Here is a 19,890-nt window from a genome sequence, read left to right on the forward strand (position 1 = left end):
GGGAGGACAGGGATGGGCGGCGGAGAAGGATGCCTTGGAAGAGGAAGAGTAGAACTTGCCAGTAGGGAGTACACATCTGACAAGGTCAACTGAAAGCAGTTATTAAGACTCAGCATCAGAGTGTGCAGATGAGAGATGGGCAGCTTCCATGCTCCAGAGAGTAATTACCGAGGATAGGGGAGGACGACGGAAGGCAGAGGGTAGCGTTAGGGATTCCAGGCGAGGGAGTGGGAACTCCCGATGGAGGGAGGAGAAGGCTGGGGATGAGGTGGGAAGCTGAGGGAAATGAGCAGAGAAAACAAAGTGGAGAAAGGCAAAGCAAGAGCTGATTTGTTGTCTAAGGAAAATGACAGCTTGATAGAAAAAACGGGAGACAGAGCGTGTTCATTCTGCCATTCTGTGCCTCCTTCACTGTCCTCCAGGAGGCAGGCAGCTGAGGCACTGTGCATGTTCTCCAAGTAGAAGTCTCCAGAAGGCCCTTCTCCCCACCAGGTCACACTCAGCTGCCTGGGTTGCTGGAGTCCCATGCCTCAGAGGCCCACTGTCTTCTGTAACACCTTGGCCTCTATTCCTGCAGCTCTAGTTGGCTCTGGGCTGGGGAACTCAGCCTGTCGCACACTCTCCTCCCAGCCACTGTCCCTTCCCTGCTGCTCTCACTCAAGTCCCTTCTACCCTGCCCCTCAGCATCCACCCCCGCCACCCCCTAAACAAGCAAATCCTGCAGTTTGACACTTGTGAATTAACTCCAGGCAGGACCCAGCTCACCGTTCAGTACATGGACCCAACACTGGCCAGATCCCAGGGATGGCTCCGTCTTGGTCTGGGAATCACTTTGCCTCACATTGAGAAAGGAAGATTACTGTAATAACAGTACTAGCCAGGGGTCCCTGGGTGGCTCAGTTGGTTAAGCAACTGCCTTCGGCTCAGGTCATGATCCTGGAGTCCCGGGATCAAGTCCCGCATAGGGCTCCCTGCTGAGCAGGGAGTCTGCTTCTCCCTCTGACCCTCCCCCCCCATGTACTCTCTCTATCTCATTCTCTCTCTCAAATAAATAAATAAAATATTTAAAAAAAACAGTACTAGCCAGGATGGGAGCTTATCAAATGTTTCCATTGTGTCAGGAACTGCAGCAAGCTCTGTGTTTGCATTGCCCCATTTATCTTCTTCATAGTCCTATCAAATATGTGTTATTAGCAGTCCCTCTTAATAGATGAAGAAATGGAGGCTTGGCAAAGTTAGTAAACTTATCCAGAGTCAACTAACTAGCATGTGGCAGACCCAGTGTTCAAACGCAGAGTCCATACTCTTAATCACAGATTTCCACCCCCCAGTTTCAAAACAAATATGCATTCATGCCAGGAAACCATGTTCATTTATTTCAGTGTCACTCTTCTTGGGCTGTTACCCATGCATGGATGCATCCTTCAGGAAAGCTTTAAACTGCAAGTAATAAAAGGACATGACTAGGAGTAGCTTACACCAGAGGTCTTGACATAGGCAGTCCAGAGCTGGTGTACTTAGAACTCAACAACATCACCAAAGACCCAGGCTTGTTCCATCTTTCTACTGACAACCTCACCATACTGGCTTTTCATTGTCACGTTTACTGCATGATTGCAGGATGGCTGCTACAGCTCCAGGCATTATATCAGCATCCCAAGGTGGTTTGGGCAAACAGTTTTCTTGTGATGGGCCTTTGCTTTTTGTTCTGGGAAAAGAAAGCCTGTCAGCAGATTTGTTTTTACATCTCATTGGTTACATATCCACCTGTAGGATGGAGGATGATGTAGGGAAGTATGTATTATGATGGCTCCTGCTTAACAAATCATCCCCAAACCTAGTGGCTTGAAACCACAACCACTTATTGTCCATCAGCTGTCTGTGTATAGCAGAGTAGTTCTGTGATCTGAGTCAGCCTGGGCTGATCTCAGCTGATCTTGGCTGGTCTTCCTTGTTGTGCCTGTGGTCCACTGTAGGGTCGGTTGTGGGTTGCCTGGTCTACGATCGTCTTACTCACATGCCTAGTGTTGGCTGGTTGTCAAATGGGGGTGATGGGGTGATGAGTCTCTTATCCAGCAAGCTAGCCCAAGCTTGTTTCCATGGCAGTGGTAGAGTTCCAAGAGATCGAATGGAAGGATGCAAGGCCTCTTGAGATCCTAGACTCTGAGCTGGCATGCTGTCATTTCCATCCCATCTTTTGGGCAAAGCAAGTCACAAAGCTGACCCAAGTACAGGGGTAGGAAATGGACTCCACTGCTTGATCGGAAGAGCCATACGGTCCCATGGCCAAGAATATAGACACAAAGAGGAATGAAGAATTGTGATCATTTTGCAATCTAAAGACTGCCATAATTTACATAATTTGTTTAGGTCAGTTTACCCCCTAAGGCGGGGAAAGGAGCTCCCTTTCCCAAAATCAAGGGAACACCCCTACCCCTGATCAGAGTTCAGTTGCAGAGAATAAGGGGAAGACATGGTTGTTGGGCAGGTGGCCGGCAGTGTCCAGACAGGGGTCTAATCCCGGGTGCAAGGAGGCGGCGGGAGATTTTGCAGCTTCAGTTTCTCCCTGTCACCTTCCTTCTTCCGAAGACAGTGATTTTCATCTGTCTTTTGTCGATGCCTGGTCTGGGCCTCATGATGTTTCCTCTAACAGGTATGTGCTTTTCCTCCTTAGCATTCAGTGCTACAAAAACAATTTTGAAAATAAATAAACAAACTCCACCCCCTGCCCCCCATCCTCCAAGGTTGTGGGAAAATCCAGCGTCAGAGAGGAGAGGGCCTGGTAGGGGGATAGTTTAAGCCTTCCTTCCCCTTCCTTGAGGTTTGCAGGATCCAGGAAACATGAGGCAAAGACCTTTGGCCTTCTATCCATCCAGGTCACCTCTGAGATGCTTTTGTTTAAGACCTCAGGGTCCACTTGAAAGCAGGAGCCTTTACCTCTCCTCCCTTGACTCTGAACTTGTTGCAGAAATTATCCAGGCTCTTACTTACGACTCATCAAAGTCCTCACTCAGGAAACCTACAACCTCCTCTGTCCTCTCCTTAGGGAGTCCAGTCCTCTCCTGCTGTGGCCACCCTCCCTCTTCCACTCCATTCCCTCTTCCTCTGGACAGACCCAAGCCTCCCCAGCAACGTCTGGGTGGGATAGTCTTCTAGGAACCCAGGACCTGACTGCGCTCCCAGGAGGGAGATGTGCCTCCAGGGAACAGACAATGTGTGATGGAAACTAATCTGGAGGAGCAGGGAAGGGAACGGCATCTCAGCTGAGATGTGATGGGGGTGTAGGAGGTGGTTTGGTGACAAAGGGGCTGGGGAGCCTGCGGTAGAATGTTCCAGGCAGAGGAACCATTGTCACAGCAGTAGCTAACACATATTGAGCCCTGCCTACATGCTGGGTGCTGTAAAGCAGGTGCTTTTGTTGTCCCTGTTTTATGAAGCTTATGGAAGAAGTTAAATGACTCACACAAGGTCATACAACTAGTGCGTGGCTGAGCTGGGATTTCAACCAGTCTGACCCCAAACCACCCCCCTCTGCTTAACCACGTAGATGAACCTGGAGGTGGGAGAAGCAGGTTATTTGGAGAAACAACAGCAGCTTATTTTGGCTGGAGGATGGCATGTGAAGGGGAAGGTGGTACAAGGGGCTGGTGAGAGAGAGAGGTGAAGGCATGGAGTGCCTATGACCACGGTACTGCCTGGATAAAGGGAGGCTGTTTCAGAAGCGATTTTGGCATGTCAGACTGGGAAGATGCTAGTAAGGATGAAGATCAATGGCAGGCTCCGTGCGTTATCTGGGAAGAATGGACAGGACTCGGTGATTGCTTAGAGGTGAGGTTCCGAGGGGAGGAGAGAGAGGAGTCAAGGATTCACAGATTTCTGGCTTGGGCAACTGGATGGAAAAGTGCCAACCCTGTTTCCTTCACTGATCTTCTGTGTATCCTTGGGCATCTCACCCAGGCTTTCTAGATGTCTGTCTTCCTAGCTAGAAACAGAAGATAATGAAACCTGACCTCCCCTTATAATTGGATGGTGTCAAGATAAAGATGAAGTCATCAATCTGGAAGTGCTTTGGAAAGTCAGAAGTGCTTTGCAAATGCAAGTGGTTATTATTTTATGTTTATGGTTAAGGTCATCGCCCTCCCGGGGCTTGCAGATGAAGCCAGACTGAAAGGCAGCCCAGGGGAGCTGCCCGCTCGCTCGCTCACTCACAGTATTTTCCATCAGGCAGATCTGTCTCTTTGGCAGGTGGGAGCCACATTCCCACATACTAAATTGTTAATAGCTTCCCCAGGGAGTTCCTTTCTGCTCTGACTCCTTCAATGATTTCTGTTTCTCCACTGCTGACGCCTGCTGATGCCCTAGATTGGCCTAGGATTTCCCATCCATTTTTGTTTTTTGTTCTTTTTCCCCCTGAAGTCAAGGATGGTGACAAGCCCCAAGGGGAGCCAAACCCTTTGGTGACCCAGGCGTGGAGGACTGTGTCTACTCTGCTCCAAGAGCAGGGTCGGATTCAAGAATCTCCTGGGCTCCAAGTGACTCATCACCCTCCACAGTGGAGAAATTCTGCTAAGCAGAGACAGGAGTGATGGGTTCTTGTGTTTTGGGGGGTGACTTTCTAGTTTTCGCTCTGAAAGGCAGTGTAGGGTGGTAGTCAGGGGACTGGCTTTTGGAGTCACACGGACTTGGCTTGGCATCCCAGCTCTGGCTTGGGCAGCTAACCTAGTCTTTGGCAAATGGAATACTAATGGTAGAACCTCACGCCTAGAGGGCTGTTGAAGATTAAATGAGATACTCCTCAAAGCACTTGGCCCAGTGCCTGGCACATAGCAAGCTCTCTATAAATGGTAGCCAATAGGATTATTCATGAGTTGTGACCATGGAAATGAGACTACCGGTTAAAGATAGACCAGGATGCTCACATTCAAGTAAGAGTTGATCTCTTCAAGCCACTTACTTAGGGAGGCCACTGGGGATACCCCTTTAGATGCCTTTCGGGTTTCCATGCTTTCTTTCAGTGTCCTCAGTGGGGGTAATTCATGTGCACCTGGCATGTGTCTCAGTCAGTTTGGGCTCTGCTCTGACAAAACACCCTAGACAGAGAGGCTTATAAACAACAGGGATTTATTTCTCACAGTTCGGGAGGCTGGAAGTCGGAGATCAGGGTGTCAGCATGGTTGGGTCCTGGTGAAAACCCTCTCCTGGGTTGCAGACCGCTGACTTGTATTCTCCCATGAGAGAGCAGAGACAGCAAGCAAACTCTTAAAGTGGGCAGTCCGTAGCAGCACGCATGTTTTTCTAGCAATTATTTTGCTCATGCACTTGGTCATTTACATATCTTTCCCAGCTTCTTGATTGTGAGCTCCTTTAAGAGAGCGATGGTCTTACTCATCCCCACATAGGAGCTCATGCTCACAGAGCCTTTCTTGGTTGGCAGAGCCTCTGCTGTTTGGCCAAACCCTCACCCCAATCCTGTACCTCTGCTTTATAGATGAGAAAAGTGAGGCTCGGAGGGGTTAAGGGGACTCTTTTTTTTAAAAGATTTATTTAGTTGAGAGAGAGAGAGCAGGAGCAGGGGAGGGGCAGATGGAGGGAGAGAGAGAGAGAGAAAATCCCAAGCAGACTCCCTGCCGAGCACAGAGCCCGACTTGGGGCTCAATCCCAGGACCCCGAGATCATGACCTGAACCAAAACCAGGAGTTGGACACTGAACCGACTGTGCCACCCAGGTGCCCCAAGGGGACTCTTTTTCTGTCTTTTGCCTCCACCATAGCTGCAGCTTTCCACCATAGCATTTCTGTACCTGGGAGGAACTAAAAAAAAACCATTGTGGGATGCAGTTTTTAAAAATTCCCTTCAGCCCAGTATGGCAGGAGCACACCACTGGGGTGGGGATAGGGATGGAGTTAGAAGAGGGAAGCAGTATGCCCTGATTGGGACCCGACTTGTGAGGGCCCCAAGTGCAATGCCAAGGAGGTGGGGAGACTTAGCCAAAAGCCCCGGGGGGGGGGGTGGAGCTGGCAACTAGTATTTCAGTTCCAAATAAGATGTGGTTGCAGAATTTATGCAAAGGGTGATAGTTGCTTAAAAGGATTCCTAGGCCCTTCCTCATCAAAATGGGAGCTCACCAAAGTTGGACTTGAACTTCCTATTCAGTTACTCATCCAGCACCAGGGACTGTACTAAGATGGGGGTACGGAAATGCACAAGCCCTGTTGTAAAGGTGATACGCAAAAATCTAATGATTATACAAGTAAATATGTGGAAATTCTGTAAAGAAGAGGTACATGATGCCACGAGAAAAATTATCAGGGGCACTTACTCTAGTTGGGAGGGGCAGTCAGTGAAGGTTTCGTGGAGGAAGTAATAGTTAAGCTGAAACTTGAAGGATGGATAGCATTTAGCCTGGAGAATTGGCTGAGACTTCCAAGTGAAAGAAATAGAGTGTGCAAAAGTCCTGAGGTAGGAAGAAATTTGGCTTGTTGGAGAGGTAGGGAGGGGGACACAACTCTAAAAAGTAGTCCTCCTCGTCCCAGTTTCTCCCCCTTAGCACCAGAGTAGCAGGCCCTTTGGGACAAGGAAGAGTTTCGGCAGCCCTTGTGACCACAGAGCAAACACTGCCTACCTGGGAGCTCCTGGCTGGCTCAGTGGAGCATGTGACTCTTGATCTTGGGGTCATGAGTTCAAGCCCCATGTTGGTGTAGAGTTTACTTAAAAAAAGAACAAAGTAACCTTAAAAAATGGCCTATCTGATGAGTCCTTAGATGGTTGAAAAAGGGGAAAGCCTTGGGGTGGGAGTCTGCTGTAGCTGGTAGAGGGGCTTGGACAGCAGCTGGGAGAGGCAAAGAGAAAGAAGAGGAGGGTGAACTTGGGAATTCTGGCTTTGTTCTTTCTAGGAAAGGGTAAGAGCTTTGCACGTAGATGAATGACTCAAGCTGGAGAGTGATGTGAGTGAAGGTCCCTACTCAGCTACTCACAGGCCAAGAGCATCTCCCCAGAATCTAGAACTTGGGAACCCCAATGTTGTCCCATTCCATTCCCCCTTGGGACTTTTATTTATTTAACCAGTATTTCCTGAACACCCACTGTAACCCTGGCCCTCTGCTGGGTGTAGGGATAGATCAGGTCTGGTCTTCCCAAGGAGGAAACAAGCTCAGATAGAAATAATTATCATAAGGGGTAAAATAGTACCTAGCCTAGTGTTCTCATCTGTAAAATGGGCACACTAATAATAGAATGTATTCCAAAGTGTTGATGCATGAGTAAAGTGCTTATCACAGTGACTGGAACAGAGTAAAGGTTGGTAGAGAGAGGGCCTGGAACAGAGTAATGGTGGGTAGAGAGAATGTTCTGGGAAGGACAGGAGCCCCAAAAAGGAGGATGGCTCTGGGTCCTGGCTGGTCAGGTTAGGGCAAGGGTGTGGGAAGTGCCCCCCCTTTCCTGTGCTCCTACAGCAGCCGAGTGATCCTTAAGACAGTCTTTGAGACCCTGCCTACTACATCATCCCATTCTCCTCACACTTGCTCCCTGCTTTCTCCTCTTCCTGACCTTTTAGTTCCTCTGACCACAGGGTCTTTGCTACGTATGGTTCCTTTGTCTAGAATGCCCTTTACTTGTTTCTTCACTAAGTTAGTTCCTCCCCAAACTTCACATGCTGACCTCTGGGTTTTCCTGGCCCTGCCACAGGAATGCCTTGCCTTGCTTTCCTTCACTTTGTCTTCAGTAGTGTGATGCTAGGATTGATTGGCCACGGGGCTGTAAACCCCAGGAGGTGGGCTCCGCATCTGGGTTTGTTCACTAATGGTTGGATTCCCCAATAGTACCCGGCTCTTATATTCGGCACCCAAAAACATCTGTTGAGCAAGTGAATAGGGTGCAGGAAAATCAGGGCTGATAATGTTATTTATGGAGCACCTAACTGTGTGCCTGGCACCAAGCTGAGTTCTTTACTCGGGTCATCTTCGTCTCCACAACAACACTCAGAGTGAGTAGGTGTGAGGATCCCCATTTTACAGCCGAGGAAAATGAGGTTGAGAGAGCTTAAATGACTTGCTCAAGGTCACTCTCTTCCTTAGAGTAGGGGCAAAACGCGGAATTTACATCCAGTTCCTTCTGACTCCAAAGCGGCAAAGGGTGAGGAGGTGACCCCTGGCCGGGGTCGGGGTGCACCCGAGCCCGCGGAGCATCCCTAGGGAGGAGTGGGAAGCTTCCCCGGCCCAGTTCCAAGCTGGTGGTGCAGCGCCCGCCCCCGGTCGCGGGCGCAGACTGGCGGCCTCCTCTGGGCCACGTGGTGCGCGCGGCGGGCGCGTCCGAGGAGCCCGCAGCGGCTCTGGCTCACAGCGCTCGGGGCCGGAAGAGCGGGCGGCCGCTGGGGTTGGGGGGCACAGGAGGGGCTGGCGGCCAGGCGCGGAGGGCTGCGCGGGTCCGGCCGGGTGGCCGGGGCGCTGCAGCCCGTGGCGTCGGGGCCGCGGCCTCGGGCCCTCGCGCGTCGCTCGCACCGGGTCTCTGCGCTCAGGGCGCACGGCGTGGAGGGACGCGGCACCCGCCACCCGGCCGCCATGGAGCCGGCCCCCTCCGCCGACGCCGCGCTGCAGCCCCCGCTCCTCGCCAATGCTTCGGACGCCTTCCCCAGCGCCTTCCCCAGCGAAGGCGCCAATGCGTCGGGGCCGCCGGCCGCCCGCAGCGCCTCGTCCCTTGCCCTGGCTATCGCCATCACCGCACTCTACTCAGCCGTGTGCGCCGTGGGGCTGCTGGGCAACGTGCTCGTCATGTTCGGCATCGTCCGGTGAGTCCGCTGCGGCCTGTCCCCCCCCCTCCCCCCCCCCGGGTGAGAGTGGGGACCTCGGACCAGGGACCCTGACCTCAGACCCCGGGCTCCCCGCGTCTCCGCACTTCCTGCAGGGGGAGCCTGGGGCCCAGCGAGGAGACCACTTTCATTGAGAGAAGGACGCTAGAGAGTGTGCGTGTGCGCGCCGTGTGTGTGTGTGTGTGTGTGTGTGTGTGTGTGTGTGTGTGTGTGTGTGTGTGTGTGTGTGTGAGACTAAATGACATTTGATCGTTTGTTCGCATCCCCTTTCTTCTGCATGAGGCTATGTGGGATAGTTTGGCGACAGTTAGTGTGTCTGTTACAGTTTGTGAGTGGGTGGTTTTGTGTTCGTGACAGTACAAATGTATTGAGTGTTTGGACCTCTAAAACCTCCTGGGAGTGGGCTTCTGGGGAGCCGGCTCTCCGTGCGGGTGTGGGGACATGAGAGTGCTTGGGTGTCTGCACCATGCTGTGGGGACATTTACCAAGTCCCATTTGATGACCATCTCTTGGGGTTCCTATGTTGGTGTGTGCTTGTCCCACACTGTCAGTGGGTGAGTCTCTCTGTATGAGATTGTGACTATATGACTGTGTTGTTTCTTGTCAAGTCCCTGAAGCCCGTGGGGGAGGAGAGCTCCCCGAGTGGCTTTGGACCCTGTGTTTGTGCACCTGTGTTTGCGTTTGCTGAAGGAGAGTCCATGGCTCCTGGGTACAGCAGGCAAGGGCTGTGGGCCAGCCAGTCAGTCATCTGCTTCCCTCCTCAGTGGCCATCTGGTCTCGAGCTCTGAAAGTGATTCAGCGAAGTCTCAGCCCCTCACAAATGCCCCGTCTCACTCTCTCCTCTTCTCGAACAGGCTTTTCTTTCTGCTAGAGGCAGCACTGGTTTGTTTGGGTGGGAGTGGAGTTTGTGCTTTCACCTCAGGAAGCGAAATTCTCTTCTCGGTATCTATGTAGAGTGCTGGGACTTTCTCAGAGAATCTAAAACATCATCAGCTTGCCTGGAAGCAGCCTCCTGACCCAGTTCTGCCAGCTCAGACATGGGCAAGAAGGACCCAAAGGAAACTCCTATCCATATAACGACAAAGATGCCCTTGTATTTACTGATACTTGGAAAAGGGTCACCCAGGCTGGTTGACCGAGGGCACAGCCCTAAACCTCTCTGGGCTGTGGTGCCACCCAGCAGGGCAGAGGGCAGATTGTGGACTCGGAAGTTGGACTCAGATACGAACTGTTGGTCTCCGCCCAGTCACTGATGCCCATCACAGTGGGCACCTCGCTCCTCCTGTCCCACCGTCTGCTGCATCTGCCTCAGTTTCCCTGTCTGAAGAATAGAGACCCAGTCTCCTCAGGTGGGAGTCGGAATTCCAGAGTCTGGGATCTCTGCAGGACAGAGTGTCGTGCATTGGAGCATTGGATGGGTGTGTGGGTGTTGGGGCTTTGGCATCTTTGCTCCCCCAGGAAGAGTGGAGGGCACAAAAATTTCCTGTGCTTTCAGTGACTCATTACCAGCTACAGTAGGAAAATTCCCCCAAGCACAGGCAGGATTGATCTTTGCTGTGCGTTTTGTCAGTCAGTGATTCTCCCCACTTTGTCTTTGAAGGTAGTTCAGGCTTCAGAGTGGGGCCAACCTGAGTATGAATCCCAGCCCTGCCATGAACTGGCTCTGTGACTTGGGTACATAACTTACTCTTTGAGCCTCAGTTTCTTCATCTATAGAATGGGGTAATAATAGAACCTTCTTCAACAGGGTTTTGTGAAGTGTCAGTGAAAAAACATATAAAATGCAGCTGGCCTGGTGCCTAGACCCAGTAAATGGAAGCTGTCTGTGTGATGGAGAGGAAGAATTTTCCAGATCCCTTAGAATCTAGTGCCTTTTAAAGAAGGGAGGGTGAAAGAGGCACTTGTCCTAAGTGGGCCTGAGGACAGCTAAGATTCAGAGTGCCTGAAATCCACAGAGTTTCTGTGCACATACCCTCTCTGGGGGGCTCTAGGTGCTGAAGAGTGGGGAGAGACATGTCAGTGTGTTCAGTCCCATTCCCAGCCTCTTCTCCAGGGACTCTGGCTGTTGGGCTGATGAACACAGCTCCCCCACTCCCAGTGAGCCAGGGGAAGGCCCCTCACTTCTGAGGGTCCACTCGAGGAATGCTCTGGGCTCAGCTTGCTGGAACTGCTCCCAACCAACTTTCCCCAAATCCCATTATCAAACGCATCTTGCAAGCAACATCCCCATGTTGCTAAGACGTTTCCCCGGGCCAGTCATGTATGTGATAACTGTCTCTCTGGGTCTGAATAATTTAATCCTCACCTACAAGCCTGTGGGATGGGCATTAGAATCCTCAATATGATCACTTCCATTTTGCAGATATGGGATCCGTGGTTCAGAGAGAGGCAGGGTGACTTGTTCTCCACAGGTCCCACAGCTAGCTCCACACCTGGAGCTAAAACCCTGGTCTTGTGACTTCAAGTCTAGAACTTTTTCCAGAGCTGCCTGGGGTGGGGGATAGTCAAAGAATTACGTGGGAGGAGGGGGCAGAATTCTGTCCCTCCTCATGTCCTAGGTCATCTGAGAACAATGGAGACAAAAGGATTGTGAACCTACACATTATTTGGCCCAAGTATTTTAGGCTGCTGTCCTGGGGGAAGGGGTAATGATGGGGCTGGCATTGAATTCTTCCCCACTGACAGCGAGGCTAAGGATAGGGAAGCTGCCTGGTGCTCTGCTTCTGCTGGCAAAGTCCCAAGAGCAGTGGAAAGAGGGGAGCCCAGGGTGGAGAGAAGCCCCTGATCTACCTGGTTTCCTGGCACCCCATGCAGGGCTTGGCACAACCCCATGCAGGGCTTGGTGGGTCAGTTGCTTGGTTGAATGAATGAATGGTTGAAGGAATGAATTCTGCCTGTCAGTCCTCAGCTCCGACAGTTGGGGGCAGGAGCAGGTTTCCAAGGGAAGATCCAGAGAAACCCTTGGGCTGTGAAAGCGGAGTGGTATGTAGTGGCAGAGGTGGGGCTCTGAAGCCAGACATATGTAGGTTTAAATCCTGAGTTCAAAGCCACCTTGTTGCCATGTGTTTGGGGGTAGCGACTTTACCTCTCTGAAGCTCATTTCTTCCCCTGTAAAGTGGGAATAGCAACAATGTGTCCAGGGCTGTGGCCAGGATTAACAGTGTTGTAGCTGAGCCATTTACCCACTTTGAGAAAAGGGATGGGCTTTCTATGAAGGAATGAAAAGAATTAACTCATTCAAGAAAATTCTATGGATACACTGGGCTAGATGCTGAGATACAATGGTGAGGAAAAAAATACACTGTCTCTGCCCTCCTGGTGGGAGAACTGACAAACATCAGCTAGTCAACTAACAAACTTGTGTTTGTGCTGAGGGCGATGGAAGAGTAGGTGGGGGCTTTGGGAGCCCACAATGTGTGTGTGGGGTCTCACCTAGTTCAGGGAGTTCAGAGAAGACCTCTGAGAAGCTGAAGAATGAGGAGTGGGTAGCTAACTAAGAGGCTGAGGGAAGAGCCTGACCTGGATGAGGGGCTGAGAAAAAAGAACCTCAGAATCCCACATCATGAAGCACCCTCCATTCCTGCCTCCCCTACACTCTGGCCCTTTCCTTACTTCACGGACCCACTTGAGAAGCCCACTCATCCTTTTGGATGCCCAAGAGGGGCCTCTGGGAATTGTGCTTTTTAGTTCCCGAGGCTTCTGTGAAGTGTGAGCAGGATTTGGGGGACATCTGGTCCCCAGGCAGAGCATCACCCCTTAGTCCCACAGTGTGAGTTCAGCCAGTGTGGTGACCCTGTGGGTCCTCAGAGCAGAAGCCTGACAGCCCCTCTTTCTGGGTGGGCCGTGCCCTGAGCAGGGGTTGGCATCTCAGAGTTCCCATTGGTGGCCCACTGGGTAGGGCAGAGTATGAAGGGCTTAGCAGACCCCCATCTCTGACAGGTGACTCTGCATATCTTCCCTCTGCATAGCCTAGGGCTTCCTCGTTTGCCTGCCCCAGAATCCAGGCAGGACAATGGAGTCGATGCTTTTCCACACGGCCTCCTGTCTGTTGCCTAGCCTGCCCTGTCTCCCTGCCTGCACCTCTCCCCGGTCCTGGTTTCAGCAGGCTCGTACCCTGCTGTGTCTCTGACCAACCCTCCCTCCCCTATCCTGTCCCCTGCATGTAACCAGCCTCAGGCTGCCTCTTCATGACCGTTTCAGGCCCCCGCTTCTCTGCCCCTTGGTCTCTCCCTTGGCCCCTGTCTCTTCTGACTTCTCCTCAGATCAAGTGTGGTTCTGCTACCTCCTAAGATCTTTAGTGAGTTGGACTGCGCCTCAGTTTCATTTATAAAGTATGGATCATAGTACGTGACTCAGACACATCTTTGTCCTAAAGATGATAGGCCGACATGGGTAAAGCAGCATGTTTTCCCTCCCATCCCGAGTGCCTGCCGCACAGAGCCGGGAAGGGAGGTTGGGCCGGGGCGCCTGGACTGGGGCGGGGTCATGACAGATGAATGAGGAGTTCTGGCTGTCCCCTTTCTCTACTACCGAGGTGCCAGGGGTTGCTGGGACAGGTGCTCAGGGGTCAACTTTGCAGGATTGGGAGCTTTGAGTCCCCACCTTGTTTTTTTGGAGGCCCAGAATGAGCCCCTTGCCTTCTTGTCTCCCTCCCCTCTCTTACCTGGGTTGGAGTCCGTGGACCCAGGGCCCCCAGGCCAGGTGAGAGCCCAGTGAGGTCTTAATCTCAGCTGGACCATGTCCTAGTGGTGTGGCTTTGGGAAAACAGCTTGCCCTCCCTGAGCCTCATTTCTACATCTGTGAAATTGGGGTGATCTGGGTAGATTTGGGAGAGGATTAGATGAGTTTATGTGTGTAGAGGCTGTAGCCCAGCACCAAGCACACAGTAGGCCCTTAGTGTGTGCCAGGTGCTGTGATTAACTGCTCCAGGCAGGCAGCTCCTGGCTCTGGGGCCTCATTGTTTATGTTTTCCATCTTTGCCCTTTGCCTGCTTCCTTAATTGTCTGCACATCTACTTATTCAACAAGCATTTGCTGATGCTGACCCCTGCCAGACCCATCCAGCCTCAGCTCCCATGGCTCAGACCCGCAGCTGCAGCTTCCGCACGGCCCCTGGCTTCTCATACCGCCAGGTCCTCCAGCTTCCTGGAGCTGTGGGAGTCCAGGGCAAGCCCCCAACCCAGCCAGAGGAGGTCCTGCCTGTGCTGCCTCATGAAGGGGCAGGAGCAGTTGGCTACTTGGAGAGGGGCGGAACATTCCTGGCAGAGGGAACAGCACGAGCAAAGCGAGGTTCCCAGGATCACGGAGAGCTGCAGGGGGTGGGGAATTTCACCCTGGGGCGGAGCTGAGTGAGTGCCAGGGGCCAGGGTGGCTGTGAAGGTGGACCCACCCTCACAAGTAGGTGTCCTTCTCAGCCTGGCATGGTTGTCAGGAGTGTCCGCTGTGCGCTGAGCTTTGGCCAGACTGCTCTGGCAGGAAGGGAGGCCAGGGACGGAGGAGAGGCCCAGAAACTGGCCGGCATGGTGGTGTCAGGGGCCAGAGGCTGCCCTGGGGCAGGAGTTGGAGGTCTGGGCAGTGGGAGCCGGGGCCAGGCGGGCTCTCCGGGAGCTAAGGTGACCATACCAGGAAATGAGGGAGCTTTGAGCCACAGGCGATGGGGAAGAGGACTTCGGAGCGATCTGTGCAGAATGGTGTTCAAGAGGATGAATTGAGTGTGGGTGGGCATGGGGTGGGACAGAGGGGGAGCGCCTCAATGCGGGGAAACCCAAGATGCTGGCTTAGGGCAATGGAAGAGAGCTGTGCCACTTTGGATGCGTCAGTGAAACCCTGGCCTCACTTGTCCCCTTTCTAAAATGGAGTGCTGGGGTACCTGGGTGGCTCAGTCGGTTAAGCGTCTGACTCTTGATTTTGGCTCAGGTCACGATCTCAGGGTCATGAGATCGAGCTCCGCATAGGCTCCGTGCTGGGCGTGGAGCCTGCTTAGGATTCTCTCTGTCTCCCTCTCCCTCTGCCCCTCTCCCCCTCCTTCTCTAAAAACAAAGAAAACCCAATGTCCTTTTTAAAATAAATAAATACATACAGTGGAGTGCTGTCCAACCTTCCAGAAGGCAGGAGGCTGGACCACATGACCCCCCCCCCCCCGAAGAGGCTGAGCAGGGAGAGCAAGCAGCCCCAACTGGTGTCCCTGTGGTACCTCCTGGCCTTGCCCCCCGCCTGCTGCTTTCCAGTTCTTGGGTTCATTCCCTGGGGAGTGTGTGTGACTCACAGACACACTGGGGTGAGCCCAGAGTCACCAAGGGCACCAGGCAGCCTCTCCTGAGCCGCCGCTGTGTGCCAGAGGCTTCTCCATCCCTCACGACGGCCCTGCAATGGCAAGCTGAGGACTCTTATGGATAGATGAGGGTGGGAAGCCTCAGAGGGAGCAGCCACCTCTCACAGTCCAAAAGGTGCAAACTCAGGTCTTTCTGACTCCAAACCCACTCCGTGTCCACTCTGCCACTGTTGTCCACGAGACACATGGAGCGAGAGCTAGTGACATCTAGTTAGAGGAAGGGGGGAGCGGGCAGATTGCAGTCTGCAGACCTCCGAGGCCTCTGTGTGGCTGACAGCGGTTGACAGCCCAGATGTCGGAGCCAGACTGACCTGGGATCACAGCCCAGCTGTGCCGTTTACTGAGAGAGGCATGATGTGGAGGACTTCAGCACAGAAGCAGGCATTTGGCAAGTTTTCAGTAAACATTTTTTTTTAAAGATTTTATTTATTTGACAGAGAGAGAGTGAGCACAAGCAGTGGGGAGGGATAGAGGGAGAAGCAGACTCCCTGCTGAGCAGGGAGCCCAACGCAGACTTGATCCCAGGACCCCGGGATCATGACCTGAGCCGAGGGCAGACGCTTAACCAACTGAGCCACCCAGGCGCCCCTCAGTAAACATTTTCCATCATGTCTGTTTCAAAGGCTTGTTTCTCATTCTTTCGATTAGCATTTATTTTTATTTTTTTAAAGGTTTTATTTATTGATTTGAGAGAGCATGAGTTGGGGGCCGGGGGGACGGTGGGGGAGCAGAGGGAGAGGGAGAAGCAGACTCCTCGCCGAGCAGGGAGCCCAACACCACACGGGGCTCGATCCCAGGACCCTGGGGCCATGACCTGAGCTGAAGGCAGACGCTTAATGACTGAGCCACCCAGGCGCCCCATCGATCAGTATTTATTGAGCCCCAGAGGAACTGGAATTATTGGGTAGATTGTATAGGGAAGTTTTATTAGCTCAATATTAGAAATTTTCTTTTGCGGTAAAGGTAACACAGTTATTTCAGAAAATATGGAGAAGTTTAACTAGAGACATACATTACCCATAATCTCACTACAAAGAGAAAAAGCTTTGTCATTTTGGTGTATTTCCTTCTCATCTCTCTCTCTCTTTTTGCCTCTGTGTGTGTCTTAATGATATCAGGATCACAGTATTGGAATAGTGATCATGTTATATATAATACTTTGTAAGCTGCTTTTCACTTGACATTAGATCATGAGTGTGTTGTCATGTTATCAAACATTCTTTGAAAACATGATTTTTTGATGGCTGCATTGTATGTGTTCTATTGGGGGGGGACTTAACGTTATTTTCAATATTATGCCAATCTAGGGCACCTGGGTGGCTCAGTTGGTTAAGCGACTGCCTTCGGCTCAGGTCATGATCCTGGAGTCCCGGGATCAAGTCCCGCATCGGGCTCCCTGCTCGGCAGGGAGTCTGCTTCTCCCTCTGACCCTCCCTCCTCTCATGTGCTCTCTCTCTCTCATTCTCTCTCTCTCAAATAAATAAATAAAATCTTTAAAAAAATACTATGCCAATCTAAATGCATCTGTGGACATTCCTGAACACGTATATTTGTGTACACCTCTTATTATTTATACAAGGAAATTTCTAACAGTCAAAGCTCTCCAGGGATGCCTGGGTGGTGCAGTTGGTTGGACATCTGACTCTTGGTTTCAGTTCAGGTCGTGATCTCAGGGTTGTGAGATGAGGCCCCGCGTTGGGCTCCGTGCTCAGCACGGAGTCTGCTTAAATTTCTCTCTCCTTCTCCTTTTGCCCTCCCCCCCTACTCGTGCTCCCACATGTACTATCTCTCTCTCTCTCAAATAAATAAATAAAGCTTTAAAAAACTCTCCAAATAGGTATGGGCTGCTGTGTAATGTAGGGAGCTTCCCATCTCTGAATGTATGCAAGAGGACACTGGAAAACCACTGGGTGGAGGCACAGCACTGGAGATTTGGGTGGAGAAAAGATAAACATGATTGTAGGCTCTCCTCCCCACCACTGAGATTCAGAGATGCTGTGATCTCAGATTCCCCTTCCTGGCAGATGATGCCTGTCTGGAGGCTACGCAAAGGGCAAGGCATGATTTCATTAACCTCAGAGTCCTGGGACCTCTAAATCCAATTGGCTACCCAGAATATCATAACATGCACAGGAAGAGGGATAATCGTGGGCTTGAGCAGAAAGCCTGGCTTAAATTAGCAATTTACCATCCTGCAGGCTGCAGCGGCCCTATTACCAGCTGGGGGATATGGGGTGGGATGGGGTGTCTGGGTTGGGTTCTTTTGATTTATAGCTCCCAGTGCAGCTGCAGAAATCAACAGCTTTGTCTCTGGCCAGGGTGGGTGTGTACGGGAAGAATCTTGTCTTCTGTAGCTTTCGGAGTCTTGATAAATTGAAAGAACTCAAACTTCAAAGTCCTGTGAGGTCAAAAAGCCCCATCCAGTGAACACAACACCGGGAGAGGCGGAAATGGCCTCACTCTTCTCCCCTGCCGAGGTGACCTTTTCACCAAGGCATAGGGCTGTGAATCGTGGCTGAGGATTCTCTTTACGGAACACTTATTTTGGGCCAGGCAGACTGCTTAGAGAGATATATATTATCCCATTTCATCCTCACAGACCCATAGGAGCTGAGTTTGTTGCCTCCCTTTATGGGTGAGGAGCCTGGAGGCACAGAGAAGTCCTGTTACATGCTCCAAGTCCCGGAGTCAGATTGAAATCGGGTCACTCTGATCTCAGAGCCCACCCTCTCAGCCATTGCCCTGTCTTTTGCCACCTGTATGTCAAGTTCAGCCCCTCTGATTGAAAAATGAGGGAACCGAGGCTTGGCGAGGTTCAGTGTCTCTTGAGTTAGTGGCCAAGGCAGGACTGGAACTTGCCTTTCCTAACCCCTTGTCCCCCCTTGTCTCTCTTTCCACTCTTTGGATTACCTGGGCTAAGGGGGAGCCAAAGGCTAGCTAGAAATAGTCATACTCAGGAGCATGGGGAGTGCGTTCCTGTACAGGGCAACCCGGCCTGGGGGCCACTGACATCTCACGGGCCCAGAGAAGTCCAAGATTCCCGGGGCAGAGCCAGGGGTTTGAACCCCGAACGTTGCAGAGAGGTGGGGGTTCAAACCTGGGTCTGCTTCTCGCTGGCCTCCAGCCTTGGGCTCATCTCACCTGTAAAATGGGGATGATAGAAAATCACCTACCTCACAGGGTTGTGGCAAACATACATTCCGCAGCCCCTCCTAATACCAGCCATGGTTCTGGGGGCTAGGCATGTAACAGTGATCAAGACACGGCCCCTGCCCTCATGAAGCCAACATTCTAATGGGGGAAAAGATAGACAATGAATGAGTAGATGTAACACGTTGACCATGAGAGAGTGGTGGGGCTGCAGTTGTATATGGTGACGTCGGGGACGAGGAGACAACCAAGCAGAGGCCTGCCTCTGAGAGGAAGTGTTTCAGGCAGAGGGAATGGTGAAGGTGAAGGTAAAGGGAGATGTATGGCCCTCGCCCAGGGCCTGGCCCGGAACAGGAAGTTGTTGGTGATAATGATGCCTTCTGGCTGGTTTCCCAGCACTCGGGAACCTGGGACAAGATTAAGCCAAGGGAGAAAAACCACTCCTCCAGGCCAGCCCAGATGCCCCTGCAGGACAGATGGAGATAATCTGTTTCCCTCTGTTACAAAAACTCATGCTCCTGAAGTGCTAGGAAGTGCCCCCCATCTAGTGATTTTTCCATTCCTCCCTGGGGAGAGGTGGGGCAGGGAAGTGGGGCCCAGCCTGTGGCCAGAGGGCTGTTCTGCAGGAGGGGCGGGTAGCCCTGAGACACTCCCTTCACCTGCTCAGGCCCTGTCATCCCAGCAAAGCATGGCATATTGACTCCACAGGACTTCACACCAAAAATAGCACTGCTGATCTTTCTCAAGTGCCGACAGGGTGGCCCTCAAGTGCCGACAGGGTGGCCAGCTCTGTGCCGAGCGCCTTCCACATTTTATCTCATTTAATTCTCCTGACACTCTGAGGCTGGTAGCACGTTTCTCTCCATTTGACAGATGAGGACACTGAGGCTCAGAGAAGCTAATTCACTTGCCCGGGGCCACAGTTGGTAAATGGCAGTCAGCCCGTGAACCAAGGCCCCCCGACTCCCAGAGCCTGCGTGTGCCAAGAGAATGTGAAGCAATGGCTGAGAAGGTGGAATTCATGACACCCTCTGATTCCAACTGTGAAAAATGACTTTTTTATAGCAGCCGGGATCAGGAGAGGCCGTGGAGCAGGGTAGACTGAGTTGTAAAGTTATTAAAATAATAAATTGTTAATAAATAAAACAAAAGTGAAACTCTTGTGTGTCAGGCAGAGGGATATGTGATAAGGCCCAGCATGGCCAAAGGCCTAGAGGGGAGAAACCTGGGTTTTTTGGACCATCTGACTTTGGATCCTGGTTCTGTCCACTCGGTACTCCTAGACAAACACCTCTGCCCTGTGGGTCAGTTTCCTTCTGTGAACAAAATGGGAGTACCTAGGCATCCACTTCCCACAGTGGGTGTGAGTCAAAGGAGAGAATGGATGTGAAGTGCTCTGCACAGGGCCAGCCTTGCCCATTGTCCTCAAGGAGTATCCCTTGGGGGCTGGGGACAGGTGGGGCAAACTGTATCGTCCCCGTATTACCCACACTGTGGTCACTAAGAATAACAAACTTGCATGCGGTATTTTTACATGGAATCGTGGGACATTTACTTGGCAATGGTAAGGACTCCGAATTATCAAGAATCCATCAAATCCAACTGTG

At 52.0% G+C, this 19,890-nt stretch overlaps 1 protein-coding gene across 2 annotated transcripts in view; it reads left to right on the top strand.

Annotated features, from left to right (window-relative positions):
* The window catches only part of OPRD1 (opioid receptor delta 1), a 42,623-nt gene that overhangs the window by 1,939 nt on the left and 20,794 nt on the right, over positions 1–19,890 (top strand). The window contains exon 1 of one of the 2 annotated variants that reach the window (XM_027618330.2): positions 8,390–8,782. The exons of the other annotated variant lie outside the window; for it this stretch is intronic. Within the exon in view, the coding sequence (XP_027474131.1) occupies positions 8,556–8,782 (227 nt within the window). The 5' untranslated portion in view covers positions 8,390–8,555. Of the gene's footprint in view, positions 1–8,389; positions 8,783–19,890 lie in introns of those variants that run through there. 2 annotated transcript variants of the gene reach the window in all.

This window comes from Zalophus californianus, chromosome 4 (genome assembly GCF_009762305.2).
Source record: "Zalophus californianus isolate mZalCal1 chromosome 4, mZalCal1.pri.v2, whole genome shotgun sequence".
Classification (NCBI taxonomy): domain Eukaryota; kingdom Metazoa; phylum Chordata; class Mammalia; order Carnivora; family Otariidae; genus Zalophus; species Zalophus californianus.